At 48.9% G+C, this 23,128-nt stretch overlaps 1 protein-coding gene across 1 annotated transcript in view; it reads left to right on the top strand.

The window, feature by feature from the left end:
• Window positions 1–3,103: 3,103 nt before the first annotated feature.
• Window positions 3,104–23,128, top strand: part of LOC119093494 (protein TsetseEP-like) — a 21,496-nt gene continuing 1,471 nt past the window's right edge. Inside the window, exons 1-5 of the mRNA XM_037216454.1 lie at window positions 3,104–3,107; window positions 5,147–5,262; window positions 10,454–10,964; window positions 11,444–11,498; window positions 22,270–22,367. Coding sequence (XP_037072349.1) covers window positions 3,104–3,107; window positions 5,147–5,262; window positions 10,454–10,964; window positions 11,444–11,498; window positions 22,270–22,367 — 784 coding nt within the window. The remainder of the gene's footprint in view (window positions 3,108–5,146; window positions 5,263–10,453; window positions 10,965–11,443; window positions 11,499–22,269; window positions 22,368–23,128) is intronic.

Here is a 23,128-nt window from a genome sequence, read left to right on the forward strand (position 1 = left end):
TCAGCGAATTATTCTTACTTATAACGAGTCTATGGAAGATGTCCAATTGCAGTTCATGTTATCAATAAATTCGAAATGAGCACCAGAAGCTTCAGTAACAAAACAGGTTGGTTTTGACCTTGGTCAGCTCTTCATGTCTGACCTTAGGTCAATGGGATTTGGTCGTTCAATTGCTTTGTTGCTTAAGAAATTATCCCAAACATGTATGGTTTCATCTAACACTCCGCTGCTCCATCAGATTGAACGATTCCCTTGAAATTTACTTCGCTGAATCCATGGCTTGACTTTGACCTGCCGCAGGTCATCGGGCTTAAAAGATGCATCTGATTTTTTGGTATCACACGATCCGCTAATCAGTTGTCTACAACTATGCAAAATTTGGCGCGGCCACGCCGCGCGGTTCGGAAACCATTCTAGAGAAACGCTCGAAGGGGGTCAATTTGGCCCCTCTCACCCAAGCACGTGTTAATGGCGGTCTGCACAGATTTGGGAGATTTTCTGTCTGTCATGCATCTTAGGATTTTAAGCGCTAATTTTGAGTCATTTTACCCTGGTCACCCGTGGGTCTTGACCATGAGCGCTTAACCGATCACAAACGTCGAGTATATGCTCGTAATATACCCTGATAATTTATTCATGAGCACATGAGCTCGTTTCTTGACGACAAAAACTTCGTTTGAACATTTGAACTGCCTGCCAATTAAACGAAACATTTCATTATTAACGCGCGTATTGGAACGTTTTGAATGACAAATCAGGCGGCGACGAATGATGAACCACTTCCCGTTTTGGTTTTGGTGCTCAGTCCGCACTAAAGGATCACTGAGGCTCCGTAGCATGCTTAAGAGGTGCTAAATGGTCAAAGACTGACCTGCAAATATTGATTTTCTTTTAGACACCATATCAGAATAGAAAACAAAGAAACGCGGCTGGGTTATGTGTCAGCATCAGGGGTACAGCCAGAGCCATGGCAAGAGGGGGCACAGGGTTGACAAGGAGCCCCTGACAGTAAAACGGCCCGCTCAAAAAATCTCCAGATATGACCCATTTGTTATTGAGGACACGTTTTTCATATATATATATATATATATATATATATATATATAAATTACATCTTCCTCTTTTCTTTAATTCGGATATAGGCCAAACGCAACGGCGAGACCAATTCTGCCCTAAGTTTATAGTAAATGCTTTAACGAAATCACGCGTGAAATGACTGCATGGAATCAAGCGTCCGGCCTCTTCATTTGATACTGGTCCAGTGAACTCATTTTACACCGATAGAACTCAGTAACTTTGTACAATTTTTTTTAGGGTTGTACGGAAATAGCAAGGATTCTGCGAATGTAGATCGAAGATCAAAATGGTCAATAATTTGTATTTACATGGCCAGGCCGTGTTTGTTTAGATATCTGCAACATTCAGTCAGAATTGGTTTATAGTGCACATTATGTAACGTAGTTTTGAGCATGCGCACTCGCATATTTGAGAAAAAACACGACGCTAGGCGTTGCAGTCTCCCTAAGCCGCGCAACGTTAGTTTCCCAGACTCGCGGTGGTTAACGCAGGCGCATGAACCACAGTATCGGCACCCGGCACACAGGTTCAAACCTTTTGATGGCATTTTTTCACTATTCGATTATGCAGAACAATGAACGCTCTCTGGGAAACATGGGGTGGCCTTGTGCGTTTTGAACCCCTTTCGACCCACTCCATTCAGCGCTCATGAGACCCCTTATTTCCTTTCGTTAAAGGAGCTCCCCTGAGTACAACACTACAGAACGCATTCTTGTCAAGGTGAAGAGCTGAAAGGCCATTTTGTCCCACCGCGGTGTGTCTTCCAGCCGTCATTCTGGCGACACGGGGCGGCGTCCCCTGACCGATCATCATCGATTCATCATATCACATTGTTCCGCTCCCTGACACGGGAGGCGTTTTGACCAGCGCAGTTGGCCCGATAAACCGGCACTAAAACGCCGACAGACGCATGAACCGGCACTGAAACAATTGGAAAAGGGTTGAAAGGCGATGCTGGAAAAGGGTTGGAGGGTCCATCGTTCGATAATGGGCCCCTGACTGGCACAGGACTCTTCTTTTACCTCAGTGTGAGCACTCATCATAAGTTCTTGTTTCCTTCAATTGCCAGAGGGCCCCGACCAACGCAAGAGGCCCCCTGCCATTGGGGCTCCCGTCCCCGACCCTGTTGAACAAATCTTCCCCTAGCCGATTCGAGGCCCCATGTTGACACAGAACGCCCTGTTAGACACTGTGGGCCCCTGAACGATACAGGAGCCTGACCGATGCAAATCGCGGACCTGGCCTTGTTCCTGCTTGGAGAATGGGCCCCAAGAGCTCAAACCAACACGGAACTGACTGCTCGTTGTTCATGACCTCTGGTCGAAATAGAGGAACGCTCCGTCTCAGGGGTTCATATTGGTGAAAGAGATCATCTTACCGACATTTGAGATCATGGCCCCGCGGGCGGGGTCCTTAATGTAACCAACAGCTAGCCCTTCAGACCCCTCAGCCTGCCCATCGGGCCGTTGATATTTGGTCTCGAGAGAAACTTCGACCCCTCTTCGAGCCTCTCAAGCACCCCCCGACTCGGGGTCACTTTCTGCCACAGGACCCCTGTTCGACGCTCTGGCTTCTAACCGATATCGGAGCCCCTCATTGTGTTAGGAACCCCGAACATTGCAAAACGCGGACCCCAGCCTCGCCTCTGCTTGGGAAATGGGTCTCAAGGGCTCAGACAGACATGAAACTGACTGTTCGGTATTCGTGGTCTCTGGCCGACTTAGACGTCCGCGTTGTCCCAGGGGCCCCTCAAACAGTGCAAGAGAACCTCTGACTGACATTTCAGGTCACGACCCTACGGGCCGTGATTCTTTATGTGATCTTCAGCCAGTCCGTCGGGCCCTTATGCCCTCCAACCGGGGCTTTGATAGTCGGCTGCGGTGGGCCGCCCGGGCTCCTATTCGGGCCTCATCAAACACTTTCCTTGGTCGGCTCGTGGCCCTTGCGAGCACAAGGCCCTCTGCTAGGCGTTGTGGGCCCCTGACGGATACAAGGCCCCCAACACTGACCCCGACTTTATGGCTTAATGGGTACGGTGAAGCCTGACCGACATATAGGCCCATATCGACTCAGGGGTCCCCGATCGGTACAAAGCGCCCTATGACCGTTATCTGAGGGCCCGTCTTCATAGGTCAGGGTCCCTGAATAAGACTTCGACCAGCCCTTTATGCCCCCAGACTCTCCAACCGGGCCCTTGATCATCAGACCGGGTGGGCCGTCTAGGCTCTTCGGGCCTCCTCGAACACTGCCTCTGGCCGACTGGCCGACAGGGCCTCTGTTAGACGCTGTGGGGCCCCGAGCAATGTAAATCGCTGGCTCCACGTTTGTCCCTGCTTGGGAAATGGACCCCTGGGGCCATGCCGCCGCGGAGCCGACTGTGCGTTACTGGTGGTGTCTGACCGAACTATAGGCTCTTATCGACTCAGTGGACCCCTGATCAGCGAGCAAGGCCCTCTGGCTGGCATTTGAGTGACCCTGCGGGCCGGAACCCTTGAACATGATCCCTGACTGGCTTTTTGGGTCCTGCGGCCCTCAAATCGGGCCCGTAGTCGTAGGTTCCTCGGGCCCCTCGGAACCTAATAGGGAGAGAGGGAACATGCCCCGTGCCTTCCCGTACCTGCGCTACTGATCAACACCAATACATCACACAGATTTTGTGGGTGTTTCATCTCTTCTGTTAACATGCCCCCGGGTGGCCGGATAGCTACCCATCGCTCGGGTAGGGGTTCAGTTCGACCCCCCTGAGATCTCGGCAACTAAGGAAGCTGGAGACACCAAATTCACAGGGTATGTTGACCTGTACGTGAACTCACCTAATTGAAAGTTTGAGGTTCCTAGGTCATGACTTTGGGGTCAATAAGGTCAACAAGGTCAAATTCCAGGTTGGTCTCCAAAGTGCCCCCGGAACCTAGATAGCTGTCTCTAAGCAAGAGGTCACATGCCCATTTAAGTTCAGTGACCTTTTTGACCTTTCGAAGGTCATGGTGACCAAAATTATACAAAACTGCTCTGAGTTTGGCATCTGAATAAGCGACGAAGATAACGCTAGACGGCATGCTCCTAAAAACAAAATGTTGACCTGGGTCACTCTAGGTCAATGACCTATTCTGACCTCTAAGAAGTCTATGGAAGATGTGCAATGCGGTTCCTCATATCAATAAATTCAAAAGGAGCACCAAAAACTACCCCATACAGCAAGCCCTAGCGTAATAAACCAGGTTGATTTGACCTTGTTTTGACCTTCTTACCTGGCCTTAGGTTAATGTAATTTGTTCACTCAATTGTTGTGTTGCCTAAGAAAGCATCTCAGAGATGTATGGCTTCGTCTTACATTCCGTTGTTGCGTCAGATTGAACGATTCCCTAGAAATTAACTTTGCTGCAACCATGGTCTGACTTTGACCTGCCACAGGCCAGCAACCTTACAAGGTACTTCTAAATTGCTGATACCAAACGATCCGCTATTCCATTGTCTACAGCTATACAAAATTTGGCCGGCTACATTGCGCCGTTCGAACCATTCTGGAAAAACTTCGGGAGGGGTCGATTTGACTTCCTCGCCGATCGCGTGTTAACCATGCTTAGTGATGTAAAAAATTATAACACAATAATTGCATGGAATACTTGGATGCGTCCCGCAAAGCATTATGGGCTGCAGTTCAATTCTTTGCAAGCAAAGGTCACGTGTGTCATGTGGACTTTCACAACGCGCCTCAGCTGATGAAGCCAAATGGAATCCGCTGCCTCTCATTCCAGCTGGAAGGACAGAACCCTACACCTGTGGTTTTCCAGACTCGCAGTGTTGGACGCAGACGCGCTAAACGCTGCGTTATCGGCACCCCTATAAGGGCCAGACTTCTACGGTTTCGGCCATGTTAACGCTACGCGACTCCACGCCACACGCGTCTGTCTATGAGTGTTCCCTGACTGGCTCTGTATGTCTCACGCAGCGCGCCTGCTTCCCTGTCTGCCGCCCGCACCCACCAGCGGTCGCGCCGTCAACGTGTCGTCGGCGGCCGCATGCCGCGCCGTGTCGCCTGTGCCGTGACCATGCCCCCGGCTCCCCGCAGTTTCGCCTGCTGCCCATATCCGGCATTCCGGGGGCGTTTCGGATGGTCGCCACTGGAGAGCGGCCGCACCCGAGGAAGGCCGTGTCGGAGGACCGGAGCTCACTCGCCGCGCCACGGTCAGTCTGTGGTGCCTGCAGGCAATTCAACCGCGCTACACAACACAACAAACGCCACCTGTCGCCGGTCGAGCACAGAGAGCGGTTGCACGCATTGCAAAACCGAAAGCTGTCGGCGGTTCTCAAATGGTACGCACGTCATAACCTGCTCGAAGTTGGGTCGTTGCCAGGCATCGTCCACGAAAGACACGCCACATCCTTACGTACTTCTTAATGAGATTGAGATTGAGAAAGAATGAGAGAATGAGAGAGACCTTCGAATCGAGCAGCCCGATGTCTTGTCATCAGCTACGCAGCCGACAGTCCGCTCAGCAAGCAGCACCGGCATGATGCGCGAACACTGTGAAGAGGCTGGCGAGCGCTGAGAAGCGCCAGCCAATCAGTGGGCTGGCAGAGGACCTGGTCGGCCGGCTGCCATCCGCCGGCGCGAACCAAGCCTGCCTGGGCTGCGACATGGAAGCTAATCGAGCAGCCTCTGAATAGCACCGACCAGCGGTGGCCCCGCGGGGCTTCTTTGGCTCTGCGCTGCGCTGATTAGGTGGACAAACTACCGAGGCATGATGCCTCACGTGGATCACGTGGCTCGGACTGGACGAGTCACGTGTTATCTGAGGCGGCACCTGATGGCCAGAAGCAGAACGGAATGTCGTGTCACCAGCAAATAAATGCTTGTAGAATCATGCTATTAGCCTTACTTCATGGTGTCAATAGACTTACAACTTTGACGCACTCTCATTTTGTCCAGCTTTGATATGATATACGTCATTGAACACGCTGGCGTGCTGCTGGTAACTGGCCCTCCCTGCCAGTCTTTCCCGAAAGCTGCCGGCCAAGGGCGAATCTAGTGCTTAATTTTGAAGGCAACCGAGTCCGTAAGTTGGGGGTCAGCGTTCAGATACAAATTATGTCTTTGGCCTTCGTGGAGGCATGGTCCCGCTGACCGCTTCCGTCTGTCCATGCGCCCGATCTCTCCCATCACCTAGCCGTGTCAGTCACCAGAATTGACTTAGTCGAGTCGCATGTTGCTGAAGTTCGCTATGACCATAACTGGGGATTAAAACGGCATGACATGCAATTTCTGAGCAGCAGGGGCGCGGTCCGGCAAAGTAATTTACATGCAGGGTGGGGACTGAGCAGGGAAAACGACTAAACCTACCTCGCAAATGACCCCACAGTGAGTTTTTCTTCGTCTTTGGCACACTTTATTCTACAAGTTATGGACCGGAGTCCCCAACTGAATAAGAAACTACAATTCCTAATACGGCCCACTGGTAAAACTGGTGATCCTCTTGCGAGTAGTGTCATTAGAAGCATATGTCAATATACACGTCCTCAGTGCGCAGGCGGGCGTGAAAGCTGACGAGCGCTGGCTGACGAGTCGTCTCGTATTTTGACGAATGCGGAACTAAAGGTGTACTACATTCAACGCGTTTTCACAGTGGGGCAGGGCACCGACAGTGAAATAGTTAAGGAAAATGCTCCACATTTCTATGGGGGTTTTGAACAAAGATAGACATTTTGAAGACCTTTCAGTACAGTTCACAACCTCGCCCTTCCTAAACCCAAGCCCCTCTAGTTTCTGAGTTACCCACGGGCGAAAATGGGGAGAGTATTTCTGGGAGAGTATTTCTGGGAGAGTATTTCTGGTAGAGCATTTCTGGGAGAGTATTTCTAGGAGAGTATTTCAAGGTCTCCTTGACATCCACAACGTCATGACAACGTCATCCAAATACTGGCATCCCATAAGCCATGCGACGACCAAGACCAAGAAAAAATGTATTAGTCGAGTCATTCATATCTGCCGTCTGTGAACACCATTTCCAGATATAAAGCAAATGGTGCCCACAGACGAAATGGTGCTCACGAACATGGTGCTCCGTCAGTTGGCTCCCAATCAATGTTGTGCAGAGAACGATGATCTAAGCAAACAATGATGTATCGAGGAGCATATTTACTTAACAGAAAAATTACTTTGTTTAGAGCAGTCCATTCCAGTTAAAGGATATTCATAGTTATAAGTGAGCTTGTTTCATCATGTATGATGCTTGCTTCAATATCTTCAAATGTGAAACATCCCCTTTAAGCTGCACGCCTGAGAAACCAGCGGTACGGGGTTTGATTCCCTGCCGTACCCACCCTTGCTTCAGCAGATGGGTGGGTCATAAAGCCGTCATAATGTTGGTGATGATGACATTGCCTCGCTTAGCCCAAACCTTGATTCATGTGTAACTCGGCCTCTTTACGGAAATATGTAAAGCAATTTTGTTCCGAAAATATTAATATCTCCAAGATGCAACTGATGATCGAAGCACTCCACTCACGTCAAGATAGCCAAAGCTTGTTATTACCGTCCCCACCTCATTCGAGAGGCGGCTGAATGATTGGATGATCACGGGCAGCTGATACCTGGAAATATATAGATTCCTTCCAGCCGTCCGACAGGGGTCAATAAATCAGTAACTGGCGCCAACCTCGGCGACATATCGATGAATCGAACAATTTCGGAAAAACGCACATCGTATTAGCTGACAGGCGGTAAGCTAGGTCCCACAACACTTATCATAACGCGACATCAGTTTCATCACCGAGCTAACTGCGCGAAATCGGTGTCATCACCGAGCTATCTGTGGCGACACCGGTGTCATCACCGAGCTATCTGAGGCGACATCAGTGTCATCACCGAGCTATCTGCGACAACAAAAAGCACTCATAATCGTAATATACGTGCTACACCTCACACGAATTATCAATACCAAATCACTAAAGCACACGAAAAAGTGTAACGAGAATGCAACACGGCGGCAAATGTAATGACTTCATGCAACCCGAGAACGCGATGCTGTTAGTTTAGCCACTTCCTTCTTCCGTGAACCACTGTCGAACAAATTTAGATTCAAGTGTCAGAGGAGGAAGAGTCAAGAACCCCTGCAAATACGCCCCGGGATGATACAGAACTACCAAAAATATTCAGACAAATCACGTCGTGCTTTTTGCAACAATACTTTTTCTGGATTTTTATCTTAATGGCACAGCATTCCGTCAATCATGATATTTATGAATAAATAAACAATAAGACAAAAGCATTGCCATAAGATATCAATCAAATAATTAATAAATAGCATCGCGTATAACTGTCACTACAGATTAACGTCGTTCTACTGGCATCGCGGTGCAATTTCCAAACAATAGCAGACAGCCATTGTTTACACTTAGTAAAAACAAAGCCTGTCACCAGTCGCCTACCATTACCCCCAAATTTTGGCATCTTCCCATCATGCAGTGCGATACATTTTTCTAAGCACATGTATCGCTTTCCGAAATTGACGACGTCTTGGAGTAGTGGAAGTCTTGATGCAGTTCCGCAGCGCCAAACGAAATGTCTAACCAGCGCTATGAATAGCTGAAAAGTATTCTTTGTCGATGCGTTTCATGAAAACAGGTCACTAATGCCGACTTTCAACGGAAATTGAGGCGAAATACTAACTTCAATCTCCGAATCTATCAGAAAACATGGGCACAGTGGCAGGAACAAAATGCTGTGGTGTGATTCTTTTGGCTCTGGATTTAATTTCATTGTAGTCGTTGTCCCTCACATCATAAATACGCAGCAACTCCTTTCTGTTCAACTTCTTCGGTAGTGTAGACAGCGAAGTTTGAAGTCTGCGAAATACTAATAATTAGGTGTTTGTGAAGCTGCAGGACCGGCGTAAAAGGCCAGGCAAATATTATTCCGAACTGCATGCAGCATGCTCTAGTGAGCAAATTAATGATACATTTTGCAGGAGCCCAGTACATGCCACTATGGTGCTTTGCGCAGTGAGTTTTCTAGTTGCGTTTTTGTCTGTCAGCATCACGTAATGGTGTACTGCATTTTCAGCTTGCCGGCGCTGTCATCGCTCATATTTACTGACCGAAGCAATTTCCAAAATGTCTCCCTGTATAGCATCTTTCAATATCAACGTTTGGTTAATGCTGTACAACGCCAGGTTGAAATAAGAAGCAACAGCGCAATTTGTAGCGGAGTCAACCAAAACAAACTGTTCCTCCATTATCCCCACCAGTAGGTTTTAAGGCCCAGAAAAAAATGCACAATGAGGTGAAGCGACTAAAAGACTTGCGTTAAACACACATTTTCACCTTAAATATACTCCTCGTTTATTCTGTCCCCACCATTCTGAACCAAACCAGCCATGCATTGGTCTGGGGCCGGCCAGTAGTGAATCCAGGCTGCGACGCTAGAGCATTGGTCTAGGGCCGAACAGTAGTGAATCTAGGCTGCGACAATAGAGCATTGGTCTAGGGCCGGCCAGTAGTGAATCCAGGCTGCGACGCTAGATCATTGGTCTAGGGCCGAACAGTAGTGAATCCAGGCTGCGACGCTACAGCTATTTTTGACGGGGTCTTTAAGCAATGCTGCTTTGTTTGCTTCCCGTTTATTGCGTTTTCAGAGGCAAAGTGTCATCGTTTCGCCTGCACAATTTTTTAAGGAATAGAGTTAATTGTGCATTTGGGTCGGTCTGAATTTAAGTGTCAAACTGATCAAGTGTCTGTGTCAAGTCAAGTGTCAAACTGCTAAGTGTCAAACTGTCAAGTGTCAAACTGTCAAGTGTCAAACTGACTGATCAAACAAAATCAATCTCGCTTTCACCATAGGCCCGCTGTATCCTCCCCGAACAGAAGATTATTAAGTTGGAAAAACATTTATCACTCATTTTTTTGCGTAATGGACTCACGTAAGAAGCTCCAAGGGATTGGAGCAGCCAAACAAGTTTCGCTGTTTCTTAAAAGTGAGCAAATAGTGTGATCAGCAAAAAAGTCGTATTAAACCAATGCATACGGATGAAGTAGAATATTTCCAACTTCCGCGACATTTTTTCGGTTGAAAGCTATGTACTCAAACGCTGCCATGATGGAAGAACTGCTACCACGTACTTGTATCCGCTTGGTAATCTCCTACAGCGCACATGTAAGGCCCGGAACTCGTTGAGCCACCTTCCATATGATTGCTGCAGAATGAGCACATAAACCCGGACGAGTATCGCGCAGGGGATTCGTGTATTCAAAGATCTGTAGATGAATACCCGGTCTCCAAGAAACATCTAACTCAGCTGCTGGCTGGGAGGATCAAGTGTGAATGCGCGGACTTCGCTGAGATACAAACCGACTATGTGACGCCTTTTTCTGCTTTCAGGGCGCCAGAAAGGACACCGATCTCGGAGATGGACAGCCGATCTCGGAGCGGTCGAGGAGGACTCTGGAGTCTCCTGCCCCCGTCTGGGAGGAGGACGAGGAGTACTACGAGCTCAGCCCGGAGCCCGAGTTCGAGCGGGACGCCTCCCCCTACCTGAGCTCCGAGGCGGAACCCATCCCAGATCTGGAGCCCACCATGGGCTCGTACCCGGCCCCTGAGCGCGAAGAGGAGGAGGAACCGGACATCGAGATTGACCCCGATCTTGACGCTGACCTCGAGGTTGACCCGGACAGAGAGCCCTCCGCAGAAGCGGAGCATGAGCCAGAGGTGAAGGCCAGTTCTGAACCTGCAGACGAACTCTATCCAGAACATGATGCAGAGGAAGAGGGCTACCCGGAGCACGAGCAGGATGCTGAGCACGAGGCTGTGCCTGACTGCGAGCGCTTTGGTGACGATGTTGAGGATGACGTACGTTTCGGGTCGCCACCGGCCCAGGGCCAACTCGCGGAAGGTAAGGGTGCACTGTCTACACCACTAAGTGCGGATGTCATTTCTTGGGAGTGTTGTAGGAAATACGCCAATGTGCCAATCGTTGCGTTTCAGTGCCACGTGAACGGGACAGCTGATCAGTATTTGGTGGTGTATTGCTTGGTTTAGCAAGCCACCTCTCGCCACCCATAAATTCGTGGAATCTCCCCGTCGTGCACGGCTGTGTTGCTGTCGTAAACTGTGCTATAGCCTGAGCTGCATGGCGCAGCTCTTTGCAAGCGGTAGGAGCACATGTGAATCTATGCGAATATCTTAATGATTACCGGCCATCATTGCGCAACACAACGCATAGAGATGCACCCGTGATTTGGCTGTGTTTTTCACTACTGGGGAGAGCTAACAGGTATTTGTATTTGACCTGTTCGCATGGTGTGCCATCGATTCATGCCAGGCAAGAACAGGCAATAGCCCCTGCGTGAGACCGGTACGTTGGTGTTTCAGATTGCAAGGATGCTGGTGCGTCGCTCGACCAAGACGATCAGGCGCAAGACGCGTGGTGAGTGCAATATAAGTCTTGCACAAAAGTGTTTTATGCTTGGTGTAACCAAGCAAGGCCCTGAGCTTCGGGTGTTCAGAGTTCAGCCTGGGCCCCCCGGCATGGCACCTGACAAACCACCGAGGACTGTCAGTCAGCTTCTCCCCTCCGCCTCCCCGAGCCATGCCCCGCCCAAGCCCCGCCACCCACGCTCCGCAGTGGTGGCGCGCGGTCCTGACGAGCGGTCCGCCACGGTCCGCGGCGCCGCCACCTCCTGCCATCGCTCGGCCATCGGCGGCGCTCGGGGCCGGCCGCCGCCGCCGCTGCCGTCGCTGCCGCCGCCGACGGCCGGCGTTGCGCGCACATCTCACCATCGATTCGGACCCGGAGACGGCGGGCCGCTGGTGGCGTCGGCCGAGCGCGGTCTGACGGCGCAGTGTACCGCTGACCGCCGCCGTGGCCCGGCATGACCTCCGTGCTGCAGATCCCCCTGCTGCGGCTCGGGTGAGTGGTGACCCGGAGGTGGCGGGTCGTGGGAGGGGTCACCTTGTTGGCGTTAGAGGGCGCTGACTCGAGGTACGTTACCGACTTGGATGACATTTTTCAAACCCTTTGTGGTGTATGAGAGACCAGATGAGCTTGTGTCAGAAATTGTGAACCTACGCAGTATTTGTGCGGTCCCTTTGTCCCTAGAAGCTTGCAATCATCACAATATCAATTATATATCAGCAATCAATATCAAATAATGTATTACAATATCAGCCATTAATCACAATATCACAATCGAACTTCAAGGCACTGCCACTACCCAAAAAACAAAAAAACAATTCATTCTCTCCGAGAACGGGCAAAGCGTGTTGTTGCGGCTTGTCGAACGGGCAAAGCCTACTCTGCGTGTGCTTGGGCTCTTCAGCCTCAGCACACGCAGAACAGCGGAAATATTACATTTGTTGCTTAATATATACTGCAGGCCGGCGCTGGATTCGAGGACTTGGCCATATTGCGGTTACTGGATGCCACACTGTTCTGCTCTTCTCCCACTTATCTTAGAAACCAATGGGCTGGTCCCACCGATAGTGATGCGGAATTCGCAGTCCAGTGCTCTGTGATCTAGACAATGTATTCTTGGTATCGAAGTCGGTGGCAATGTCAGGTCAACTCAAGGTCAATGATTGATTCTCAGGGAGTTGTGAACTGTGCTTTCTGTGCTATCTAGACATATCAAACAACGGCTTGGATGGCCAAAAATGGTTTGTGCACATTTCCGATGTCTGGCAAGTTTAGAATTTGTTGTTGACTTCATTGGAGGGGGGAAGGGGGAGGGGGGGATTACCTCTTGGTCACTGCACAGAGTGCAGCCCAGTGCAAACCTGCGTTGGAGAGGAGTTAAGTCGTTCGATGTGCCGACATATAGTGTTGCTTATGTTTGCTGGTGGGGATCTTATCACGATGTCAAATACATGCATCGTTTTCCTTTTTCTACGTTGCAATTTCTCAGGTCAGAGAACAGGTCAACCCCACAAGTCAAGCAATGTCCAATAGTGTGCCCCTAGAGTCACTACCAATTGGCAATTATCTTGCACAAAAGCAAGTCTTTATGTCTTAGTCATGACACTCTGAGAGGTTGAGCATAGCATAGCACGGCTACTAAGACTTCAATAGCAATGCTCTATCTAAAACGTGGAGGAGCGATCCTGATCATTTTCCTACAATGATTACATGCATGCGCATCCAAGGCTGCATGTGGCGTCGCACCAAGTATATATGCAGCGGGAATCGTTGTTTAGCGAAATGTCCCATTTGTTGACATATTTGGACACCACGTAGCACTGACATTCTTACGCATAATTGAGTTTTAGAAAATATGACGGAACTAACAGCCTTTTTTCTCGTAGCATAGCCAGGAGAATGGAGGGGCGGATGTATTGATGTTTCGGCTACATGCCTCTGTCGAAACAAATACCAGTAGCAAGTTTGACATTGCTCCTGACATTCCTTTCCATAACGGCATATAGCTGAAATACCACTGCATCTGTTTGTTCATCTGGCGATTCTAGAAGGAATGAGGGTATTAGTGCTGTCTTGTTCGTAAGCATAATGCTTCCCGCAAATGCACTGACAGCTTACGTAACCTTTCCAAAAGCCCGCTGTAGTATATCGTATACTTCTTAGATATGTGAAATTTCGGACAGATAGATTATTCTTATGAATATCGTGGCTAGACTTCAAAAGTGTCGAACAGAAATCGCCAGAAAGACACCTCTTGCACGGCATGCATTTAACACTCCATGCTAATTAATCACCTGCTAGAGCACGCGGCCCTCCTGTACTTGTTTTCTCGAGAGGCACAAGTGTTTTTTTTTTCGTAGAGCCTATTTTCACAAACATGTGTGGTCTTGGTCGACTGCGCAGCTTGTGCAGTAGCATTCTGCAGCCCTAGGATGTTGGAAGACCTTGGCCTGGTAAAACCTTGCCCTCTAAATACCTCAAAGGGAGGAAGCCGTAGACTAGAGTCGGGGAACCGGGACGGCAGCTCGTGAGCCATGTTGATCGAAATGGGCCTGTCACCAAACCGCTCCTCCGCCACGATCGTGCCGTCCCGCTGGGGTAATGGACATGCAGGCTGTCGATACAATGCAGCTGCGGTCAAACTACAACAGGCCAATGAGCCATGAACAGTCGATCGCGTAACAAGCGTGACTGTCAGCAGTGCAGCAGTCTCTGCTACACCATGCGTGACTGTTAGCCGCGCAGCAGCCTCTGCCATACCATGCGTGGCTGTTGCCGTGCAGCGGCCTCTGCTATACCATGCGTGACTGTAGCCGTGCAGCAGCCTCTGCCCTACCATGTCAGCTGCGTAGGTTCTCTAGAACGAGTAGTCTGTAAATTCAAGCCACTTTCCACGTCAAAATGAGCTTCATTTAACATTCATATCTATTCCAGAAATGCATCGTATTTTTTGCTACTGCGCTGAATCAGCCATGAACAGAGCGATTTCTGGCCCCCGTGTCATTTCCTTGCGGGATGTGGCGAGTCCATGTTTTGAAAGGATACACTCCGGCATCCCCTTTGAGAATCCTATTCGTGGCCTTTGAGCCCCACCCAAGCTCTTCCAGCAGGTGGCGGACTGACTTTCTAGGTAATTGGTTGCTAAGGAATGTCTTTCCGGTTCGTGAAAATTGGATTCCTGTCATCTCGGTGCGAACATTCTTGCTGAGTTTTTTATCGATCCTTCACAGATATACTTTTCTATGAACTTACTCGTAAATATCACGGTCCTCGTTAAGACTGTCATCACTTGAAATCACCTTGTAAATGGATTTGTCTTTTGGTGGACTTGGCCTTAAGTCGAAATTTCACTGACCTTTTTTAAAGCCTGCCATCCAAAAAATTAATGGCATACAATGGCAATGCTGACACCATATATAACCACCTATGAATGTTTTCCACCCAAGGATATTTTTCTACCGAGAGCTATCATTTCGTGCATAAAACTTTGATGGAATGCAGAAGCTTTCAGTGAAGAACAAAAATATCCCGATTCGTGTAGAATGCTCCCGTATATAGCCTACATGTTTTGATAGAAGTGGGGAGCAAATTAACGCATTGCCGTCCACATTTTCATCCGTCATTTTTATAACCCATGGTTCAACCAACAACGATCATGGTTTCCGCCTCAGGCCATGGGCGGGGACTAGACCGTCAACTAAAAAAAAAACAACACTGAATCCGTACCTAAAGCAGGGAGCCTCCAGAAAGCGTGGGCAAACATATTGTTTTACATTCCAGCCGTAACATAGATTCATATTGCTCAGCAAAGCTAGCAGTTAGTCTGAAATGTCCAAAAAATACTTCCTACTTGCGTCTGTGCATGTTTGCATCACTTCCAGCGTGATGGACACATTTGTCAGAGGTCATGAGAACACAATTTTGACCGCCTTTCATCGGTACGCTGTTGGGACAGCAGGACGATTTTTGCTGAGGCGAGCGTCGCCCAACTTGACGCTTGATGCCTTTTGCTAACGTGCAGGTAATCTGAATCTATTGCCATGATGAAGACATCGCATGACAAGAAATGCCAAGAACTTAAAAAGATCACATTACCAATATTTTTGATGCCTCCAATGACACCACTTTGACGTGAGTATGACGCCTTTTGCTGCATGTGCCGAGTAAGGTGCTGTCAAGTAGCGACTGCTATCGCCATGGAGCTGATATCGAGCCGTGACCGCAGATGCCGAGTCCGTCGCCTTTGAGAGCCGACACGAGCGGCTTTATCAATGCGTCCGAATATTTGACTCTCCCAAGCTAACAAGGGCAATAAGGCAAATGAGGCATTTGTGTTTAGCGCTCACGTAGAAATTCGATATTTGATGAAATGCGACCTTGCTGGAATGTTGGCTGGCTTTGGGCCTGCCAAAGTACAGCGACTTTGATTGACAATATTGAGGGATCTTAGCCAGTCGATCTCAGCAGCTTGCGGTCCTGTTGTTTGAGGCGGGAATATTGAGAAAACTAGCATTTTGTAGTGTATTAGCCACCATACTCTTTTCTGTACATAGCTAGCTTTCTTCGAAGTGTCCATAGACTTAGGCCGTATCTTGCTCAGGGCGGTTTCGGAGAAGACGACGCTGTTCACTCTTTAGCCACTCTTAGCGCTCCTTTATCTGGCTAGTGTAGGTAATATACAGCCGGTACTTTCACTGTCGCAGCACAACTGGTTTGATGTTTCTTCCTGCTCTTGTTGCCGAGATTCGACACCGACATCGCGACATGGACGGGTCTACAATCTGCGTACGGTGGTCCGTCATAGTCTGCACTCGTTGACTCTCGCCATTGCCAGTATGGGTGCCGGCGTTCTCGTCCGTCGGTGTTGATATGTCCGGTGTCGCTGCGACGTTCGGTCGTCGGGATTCTAAACCTGTTTTCGATCTGAGCTCCCAGATTTTTCCTGACGGGAAAATTCTGCGTTTCCATTTCGATGACATGAGGAGGTGAAGCACCGGTGATGCGTCGTTACAGGCGTACGTAGCCTTACCAAGCAGCCTTCATTTGGACGTCTTGAAATATTGCAGGGATACCTTTTAAAGAACTACGAAAGATGTTTTTGACTATTTCGTGGTGGAATGACCAACGGCGGCACAAAATATAGGCCCGTCAAAATCGTAAATGGTCGTACTGCTCGAGCCGCGAAATTTTTATTTAGCTAACGTTAAAACTAGCTCTCTCTATGGACGTGCTCAGTAACAACCCGGCATGCGCATGCCAATAAATACATCACAGAAAAGCTCTGTTATCCGCTGAGCGGACTGAATATTTCTCTTTCTGTGGAGTTGTTCCAGAAACATCACGGGTAGCAAAACAATGTTTAGTAACGGGCTAAACCAGTATCACGGCGGTTTTAATGGCAGCCTTCTGCTAAAAAATGCCGGTTTCACTGTAACGTGTGGCAAGGGTCACGAAAGTCAAAGGAAAAAGTCGAACGAAAAAGTAGAGGCACATTACGTCGACGGGATGAGGATAGAACCGGGAGCGAGTTGAACGATAAAATTCGAAGGATAAAAGGCGACACGGATAAAAGGTGAATCGAATCACTCGAATGACAAGTGGCAAGAGGAATAATAAAGTCGACGGAGATCGAAGCCGAATTTGAAAACAACTGAAAGGTCTAAAAGTCGAAACGAACAAAAGTTGATTGGGGTAAATACGAGCAAGCATTTATTCAAACGGATTACGGCTTAAAGAGTCATCAGCATTGACAAAGGGGAATGGAGGGTGATGGCCCTACCGCACTCTTTGGAAGGGGATGGCCCTATTGCACTCTATGGAAGGGATGGCCCTATCGCACTCTATGGAATGGGATGGCCCTATCGCACTCCGTTGCGCCCGTGGGATCCGGTGGATTTAGTTGTCTCGTGAGCCTGTACCTCTTTAGTAATAAGCAACAGTGCCCTGCTATTGCCACAGTCCAATGTCTATATCTGCTTATCGTCGCTCACGATATTTTGACGCTGCGTGTTTGGTGGTGCTGGGCTGCTCCAAATGTTCAAGTTGAGGATTGTTGAATGCGTTGAACACCAAGCCGTCACATGTGCAACGTCAGTCATGTGCTGGACAAAAAGGTTCATTTTTGTAAGGTACCACGGTTGATGAAACTCCTTGCAGGGTCCATTACTCCAACAATATTGATTCCTCAATTGAGCATTACGGCTGCAGAGTTCGTGCAAGGAATAGGTAATGGCCGTGCAGCCGTGATCTTCAGCAGCCCATTTCATCCCCCGCCATTCAGACCATCTGCCCGTGGTGTCGCTGTCGTAAGGTACAATGAGAAAACGTAACTATATAAAACAAAGCAGTTCATGTATTCCATGCATCTGGGTCACAAGGATCATTTACTCACTCGAACCTCGAGTTCACTATCGTCGTCGTGCCTACATTGGTGTTGGCTTTATTAAAGTACCACCAAGTGCTCTTTTAAGTTGTGATTGGGAAAGAGGAAGCAGTGGTGTAGTTTTGTGTAGATAAACGAATATAGCTTCCTTTTTACCAACCATTTATTATATTCGTTTCCAGCAGAAAATTTCCAATATTCGACATGTGACGATAAGACATTGGAAACGCAGCACAGATACGAAATTCAACAATATCTGTCTGAACTGTATGAAAGTAGATCAGTTTCCAGCAACTAGCACTGATGGCGCCACCGTGCCTATGTAAGCCGCGGGTTGGGCATGCTCGTATGCTCTTGGTTAAAAAAACCCAAGCTCCTTGCAAGCGCTTCTTGATAATGAAAGTGAAAACAGCCCATGAAATTCCCGGAGAAGTTCGCGTTTCGCTACGCGACGACTGTGGGTGATGTGAGCGTCTTGTATCGTGCACATTTTCACAGCTCTCTACGCTCACGAGTTTTGGGAAAGGTTTCTTATCCTCCAACGCCCCACGCAAACCTTGTTCATCCGCGATGAAAGGCAACGCCGGTCCGAATGAAACCTTGTTAGGCGGAAATATCTCGCCCACCGCGAATAAAAGGAATAGCCTCAAAAAGGTTTCGGAGAGAATGTAGACACTTGAATAAATGTTTGAGACATATTTTAGAACCCTTTAGAACCCCACTCATATTTTAATATTCCAGGACAAAGCACGCAACTATACAGAGGCATGCCATACATTGTAATTGCTACCGCACAGCTCCAGCTCAATTATGTGATCCGTTGTTAAAATCTTACAAGGCATTTGTCATGTCTCTGATGCCAAGGCAATGAGAAAAGTTGCACTCCTGCTCAGAACGTTATAGCCCAGCGGATCAGTTAAGCTCCTTACTTTATCCACTTGACATGGCGTCAGTGGCGTTTTGACCAGGACGAAATATACACCGCTGGCCCAGATTACCGGGCCGTTACCGGACATGGCGCACAGTTGCCAGTCTGAGCTGGCAGCGACCAGACTCGCCGGCGTCAAATCAAAGCTAGCCGTTGATAACGCTCCCTGGAGCATCATGCACTCTTTCCGAGGGGCGGGCGGGGGCGAGTCAGCAGACTCCGGAGCTGGCTGACTGTCCAGTCTGCGGGAGTCATCATCATGTATTTAGTAGCGTGACGTCTGTTTCCAAGCGAAGCTCAGCCGATGAGGCCAGCCAACGAGCTTCACGAAATGCGGCTGCTTGCGATTCAGGGAAGCACACTGCCTGCTGTATCAGCTGACTAAAAGCCTACACAAGCTATCCACGTAACTTTTTGCCCACCATTGAACGTGGCTTTAGGAAGTGTCAACTACCTTAGTTGTTTGCGCCACCATGTAGCATAATGACGCTTGTCTTGCCCATTAGTGTTTCGAATAGGGCCTTCCGTTCCCACTTCTCTCCTCAGCACGCCTTCATTCTAGCGGATCGATCGTGGTCAAATGCCAGAGCAATATTTCAGGTAGGGAAGGACAGTCATAGCTCTCCGAAGATGTCACGCGCCTGCAATTTTCAGGCGCAGTTACAAATGGTTCTCCATCACTTCTCAGAAAATGTATTCAAATATTATTGCTACGATGCAAATTTAATACCACTCGCAGCATGCTATATGAGGCCCAAGAAAAGACTTCTGGGGTACATACAATGTTTATCTCAGGTAGTAAGTGCTGAATGAAGTGTCGACGGAAGGGTTCAAAGCATCATTATCATTCAGTTTATAGGCATGCTGCGGTGCTTTGTTCGGTATCTATATATATATATATATATATATATATATATATCATATATATATATATATATACATATATGTATGTATATATATATATATATATATACATATGTGTATGTATATATATATAATATATATATGTGTATGTATTGTGTGTGTGTGTGTGTGTGTGGGTGTGTGTGTGGGTGTGGGTGTGGGTGTGGGTGTGTGTGGGGTGTGTGGTGTGTGGGTGTGTGGGTGTGGGTGTGGGTGTGGGTGTGCATGAAGCTAGTAGAGTCAGGCTCAATGCGTTCCAGCGCTCAGTATGGAGGTCTTCCAAAGATCAGATGCATACGCAAATTATGGATTATTAGATAGCTTGGAGTGGACAATTCCCACACATTGGACTGACTAGATCGACTAAGCTCGATCAATGAAACATCGACCACGTATAGAATTAGATTGGATGGGAAAGTCGATCGGTGGAAAGAGAATTGGAATCGATTTGAAAATTGCAGAATATAGTTTGGAAGAAGTAAGCCCGTTTGTGTATGCTGATTTTTTGCTCTTTACTTAAATCGAACAAAAAAAAGCTTTTCTTGGAATGCATATTAAAATGAACGAGATGTACTGACTCTCCTAGTCATCCAGAGTTTTGTAGGCCAGGGTAGAGTAGTATTACGAGTGAGACCTCGAGCGTACATACTCGAACTATGAGGAAATCTCTCAATTTCGGCTTCCTGGCCCCCACCTAGCCGCCACACTGTCCAGAAGCTAAGAAATTCGCAATTCATGATTACAAGTGGACGCAGTTTTGAGCGGCAGTCAGTGGAATGGCCCAAAAGGTCTGCTATATGATATGTAGGCAATTATTTACAGTGTGATCAGTCTGGTTTTTCCTGCAATATCGCTACGGTGTCGCCTCCACTGTTCAGCTAACATTGAAAAGCAAAATGGCAAACTAAAAAATACTGAAAACCATGGATCGAAACCAAATCTAGATTTTGACGACCCGTACGTTGCGCAGACACAGGCTTACCGGTACCAACGAAGAAAATGGGAGGTCGTGCTTTCAAAAGTCCGGGTGGATATGTGGAGATTAGCACGCGCAATTGTGCACAAGATAAAAACCGCCCATTTTTGGAGGTTTTAAGGGTTGATTTCAGGTCTAGACAACCAGAGCAATAGAAAGAAACCAACTACACGATGGGTTGGTTTGCCGATAAAATCATTGCCAAATTTTAAAACTACCGATTTATCGATGAGTCAGTTATCGACCGGTATGCGAGCAATGCCACCTTTTTGGAAACTGATCTCGAAAATATTACGATGTGACGGGACTAACGGCGTAAGCTGGACTGTGAGTACTAAGGAGCTGTGAAGGCCCGCTTGTTGTAAAGAATAGATGCCCAAAATATTATTTTTTTGTAATACTCTGGTCGGAAGAGCCAAAAATCGCAAACTATTGCCAAAGGGTATGTTCTTAACGCAAATTATCTCAACCTTAACAGCAACTAGATTAACTAGATCAATCCGCTATCTTGAAGTACACTCAGCAGTACCAAGTGCAAGATTGCATAGGTTGACTTAGTTCATTGCCGGGCGTTTCCCGACGACATTATTTGTCTATTTGTTCACATGCCGCACCGGCGAACTTTTTGCCCAACACACCCTCAGGAAAGTTAAGCTTTCCAAGTTAATTCATAAAAAACATGCTTACCGTTTGCCGAAGGTACCTGGCTCGATTACCTCAGTTTCTGGGCATCACTTAAATGATAACAACCGACGGTTCCTCACTGCTGCGGGCGACTCATCCGTCTCTCGTCACACCAGCTCGTCTTCACCGGACCACGATGGTGGAGGAGTCAAACGGATCATATCACCACTGCTCTGACTCTCTGAGCTCTGATCCCATAACCACTGCTCTGGTCTCTGAGCCTGGTCCCATCACCACTGATCTGATCTCTGAGCTCTGATCCCATCACCATTGCTTTGGTCTCTGAACTCTGATCACCACTGCTCTTATCCTCTAGTTCCGGCTCTCTTGCTCTGATCTCTCAGCTTTGATCCTATTACCACCACAGCAAGCAATTCATGTGGCTGGACAGGTAAAATCCTGCCACGCTTAAACGCAGTTGAGGAAGCGCTACAACAGCGACACACGAAGCCCACGGAGTGCTGGGCAGACAGCGTAAGAGGCGTTTTGCGCGTGTCTGAGTGAATGTAAAAATGGAAGAAGCGGTTGCGTAGCAAACAAATAGAATACCCGGAAGACCAGAGACGTTAGCACCTGTTTTGATTGTTGCCTCGTCATTTGCTTCGCTATGCGCGCGAAAGCTCCTCGACTTGTGCGCTCGTCTCACAGGCATGCCTAGCCAAAGCGCTAGCCACTATGTACTGCGTTGTACGGGCTTCCCGGACGAAACGTGGTCGGATCAGTGTGGATCTCACTCCGATCATGTTCCAAATGAGAAACATCCAGTTGGCAATCTCGCTGGCCACCGAGCATACGCTACCGTTCCGCTGTGGCCTCACGAAGCCGATCCTTGCGCCAGTCTGCCGACATACCCTCGGGAGAATAGCGAACTGCACCGAGCTGGCTCGCTCACATGGCCCTGTCGTTTCAGCAATGTCGTGGATCAAGTGGTCACCATGCCGGCCCTGGACGACGAGCCTCGGAGCGACGCCAGCGACGGCAGCCGAGCCAAACTGACACAGATGAAGGGTGACGCCGCAGCGGGACAAGGAGTGACTGTGGGGCGGAGACGCAGCGGTCACGGAGTAGTGACTGTGGGGCGGACACGCGCAGCGGTCACGGAGTGACTGTGGGGCGGACAGGCGCAGCGGTCACGGAGTGACTGTGGGGCGGAGACGCAGCGGTCACGGAGTGACTGTGGGGCGGAGACGCAGCGGTCACAGAGTGACTGCGGGCGGAGACGCAGCGGTCACAGAGTGACTGTGGGGCGGAGACGCAGCGGTCACAGAGTGACTGTGGGGCGGAGACGCAGCAGTCACAGAGTGACTGTGGGGCGGAGACGCAGCGGTCACAGAGTGACTGTGGGGCGGAGACGCAGCGGTCACGGAGCGACTGTGGGGCGGAGACGCAGCGTTCACGTCTGATTCGCATACCGTCCACGGGGTGACAAGGATCGATGGGCCTAATCGCCACTGCGATGGCTCTGACTGGGCAGACAGATGCATGCTGCGTACGACCCATTTTTGGACGTAACATCTGGGTGGTGTAGGACACTGTTTATGCTGCCGTCTGTACAAATATCTTTTGAGATTTTTCCATCCGTCCAAGCCGGTTCGAGATGGCCACATAAGCATGCTACCATGCATCCTTTATCGTCCGCCCTCCGTAGGACCGGCGTTAATTACGTTAGTTTCGGTGCATCACGCGCCGACATCCCGTAGTGATCCTTCAGAGCGATTTCTGCGTGGCAGCTTCGTCTCCATCCCGAAGGGATTTCTGCTAGATGAAAC

Source organism: Pollicipes pollicipes, unplaced genomic scaffold, assembly GCF_011947565.3.
Source record: "Pollicipes pollicipes isolate AB1234 unplaced genomic scaffold, Ppol_2.1 Scaffold_4002;HRSCAF=4701_pilon_pilon_pilon, whole genome shotgun sequence".
NCBI lineage: Eukaryota > Metazoa > Arthropoda > Thecostraca > Pollicipedomorpha > Pollicipedidae > Pollicipes > Pollicipes pollicipes.